This window comes from Oratosquilla oratoria, unplaced genomic scaffold (genome assembly GCF_046742065.1).
Source record: "Oratosquilla oratoria isolate Oo_2021 unplaced genomic scaffold, ASM4674206v1 SCAFFOLD252, whole genome shotgun sequence".
In the NCBI taxonomy this organism is placed as follows: domain Eukaryota; kingdom Metazoa; phylum Arthropoda; class Malacostraca; order Stomatopoda; family Squillidae; genus Oratosquilla; species Oratosquilla oratoria.
The window spans coordinates 112,501-115,000 of record NW_027467604.1 but is presented as its reverse complement, the minus strand read 5'-3'; the positions used below and the strand labels follow the sequence as shown (position 1 = coordinate 115,000).

At 44.4% G+C, this 2,500-nt stretch overlaps 1 protein-coding gene across 1 annotated transcript in view; it reads right to left on the bottom strand.

The window, feature by feature from the left end:
- The window catches only part of LOC143022976 (uncharacterized), a 78,001-nt gene that overhangs the window by 2,562 nt on the left and 72,939 nt on the right, over nt 1–2,500 (bottom strand). Inside the window, exons 5-6 of the mRNA XM_076181409.1 lie at nt 881–1,080; nt 1–304 (exon numbers count right to left, since the gene is read on the bottom strand). The exon at nt 1–304 is cut by the window's left edge and continues 2,562 nt beyond it. Of these exons, the coding sequence (XP_076037524.1) occupies nt 172–304; nt 881–1,080 (333 nt within the window). The 3' untranslated portion in view covers nt 1–171. The remainder of the gene's footprint in view (nt 305–880; nt 1,081–2,500) is intronic.

The window sequence follows — 2,500 nt, the reverse complement described above, 5'->3', positions numbered from 1 at the left end:
CATTTCAGTAGAAAATTTACCATCTACTTCGTGGTAAACATTTCTGTTCCAGTCTTTCTGGGATCACGATTCTATATTTGTTAATTTGAAATGTCTTCTCTTCAGTGACGTCATGTCGCCGGGCGACGTTGGCCGTTATCTTGAACTCGAGGGAACTCTCGTTCTCCCTTATTAGCTGTCGCCGAAGAGACTGACGCATTTTTGGCAACAAGCGAGGCAAAAGACGAGGAGGAAGGTAAGTGACCCGAGAGCGTAGACGAAGAAGATCTGCGCTAATGCGAAGAGGTACAATGGCTTGGAGCACCTGCAAGGAGAGAAAAAGTGAATGTTTCTTGATAGGGCAAAAAGGACCTTAATACCATACACGTTACCACCACAAGACTTATTTTGTTGTCATGGCTTAGGTTATCTACAGTCTTCAAGCGGATGGCACGTTTTATATATTTTATTTTTCTATCACCTGATCTGTTACATTTTGACTTACATCTATACTGCTATTCCATTATTCATCCGAATATTATAGCTACCATATACGTATAAGGGGAAAAATTCTCAGTCTTTTATTGATCTAATTATTTATCTATTCATTTATACATTGATCTCTTTGTCTATGTATTCATTTATTCATTTGTTTAGCTATTTATTCATATATTTATTGATTGATTAATTTGATCACCTATATATTTACTTATTTAATAACTTATCTATTATTTCATTCTTTTATTTGTTAACTTTAATTTTTATAATTCATATTCTTTTTTACAATTTTTTCTATTCATTCATTCATCCATTCATTTATTCATTTATTTATTTATTTATTTATTTATTCATTTTCCAGCATAATGTGCCTCCTCTCCTTCTCCAACTCCCCGCCACTCACCAGTCATCCGGATTATACAATGTTGATTCAAAGTTTGGCAGATAAATGCTGTAGACCCAATAGTTGCCCATGCCGAACCACAGGAACAGGAAGATGGTCAGCGCCACGTCCGTGGCTCTGTACGAGGTCGAGGAGAAGATCTCTTCGAGGCCGTCCTCGGCGAAGGCGTCGTCGATCCTCTCGTAGCGCCTGGACCGCACCTAAGGCAAGAGGTTGGGGTTGTTAGTGGTGGAAGGTTGTGGTGTTAGTGGTGGAGGTTGTGGTGTTAGTGGTGAAGGTCGTGGTGTTAGTGGTGGAGGTTGTGGTTCTAGTGGGGGATGTTGTGGTGTTAGTGGTGAGGGTTGTGGGTGTTAGTGGTGGAGGTTGTGGTGTTAGTGGTAGAGGTTGTGGTGTTAGTGGTAGAGGTTGTGGTGTTAGTGGTGGAGGCTTTGGTGTTAGTGATGAGGGGTTGTGGGTGTTAGTGGTGGAGGTTGTGGTGTTAGTGGTAGAGGTTGTGGTGTTAGTGGTGGATGTTGTGGGTGTTAGTGGTGGAGGTTGTGGTATTAGTGGTGGAGGTTGTGGTGTTAGTGGCGGATATTTTGGTGTTAGTGGTAGAGGTTGTGGTGTTAGTGGAGGAGGTTGTGGGTGTTAGTGGTGGAGGTTGTGGTGTTAGTGGTGGAGGTTGTGGTGTTAGTGGTGGAGGTTGTAGGTGTTAGTGGTGGAGGTTTTGGGTGTTAGTGGTGGAGGTTGTGGTGTTAGTGAAGGAGGTTGTGGGTGTTAGTGGTGGAGGTTGTGGTGTTAGTGGAGGAGGTTGTGGGTGTTAGTGGTGGAGGTTGTGGTTCTTGTGTAGGAGGTTGTGGCGTTAGTGGTGGAGGTTGTGGTTCTAGTGATGTAGGTTGTGTTACATAAGAACATAAGAATGAAGGAGACGGCAAGAGACCATAAGGCCTACAATAGGCAGTTCCATGTCCATTACCACCTATCATCCCCATCCATAAAGCTGTCTAACCTTTTCCTTAAAACAACTGATAGTTTCAGAGCTCACCACATGTTTACTAAGTCTATTCCATTCGTTGACCACCCTAATAGTAAACCAATTCTTGCCTATTTCCTTCTTAAATCTAAATTTGTCCAATTTAAGTATGGAAGGCAGATGTGGAGGAAGTGAACATGAGGGGACGTCCTAGGATGAGGTGGATGGATGGGGTGAAGGGGGCTTTAGGGAAGAGGGGAATGTCTGTTGAGGAAGGACGGGAGAGGACAGAAGACAGGGGTGAATGGAGAATGGTTGTATATAGATGATGTTGTGATTGCATGAGGTGGAATGGGCAGGGGGATGGGGGGTGAGGTAGTATGTGTGAGCAAAATTTGACGCAGCACGAAGGGATTTCTCCCCGTCTTCTCCTTTTATGCAATAGGGGACGGAGAGGGGGGGGTCGCCGATTTAATGAAGCGGCCTTGCTGTGGATGTGCTGTGTCTTGCGACACTGCTTCTGACCCAGGGCAGTGGACAAGGTGCAGGGATGACCCGTCATCCAGGAGTTGCTAAGATGGGAGGGAGGGTGGAGGGGTGTGGAGTGTATTCAGGGATGGAATGGGTGGGAATGATTTTATGCCTTTTTACTTTTTGGCTACCTCCCT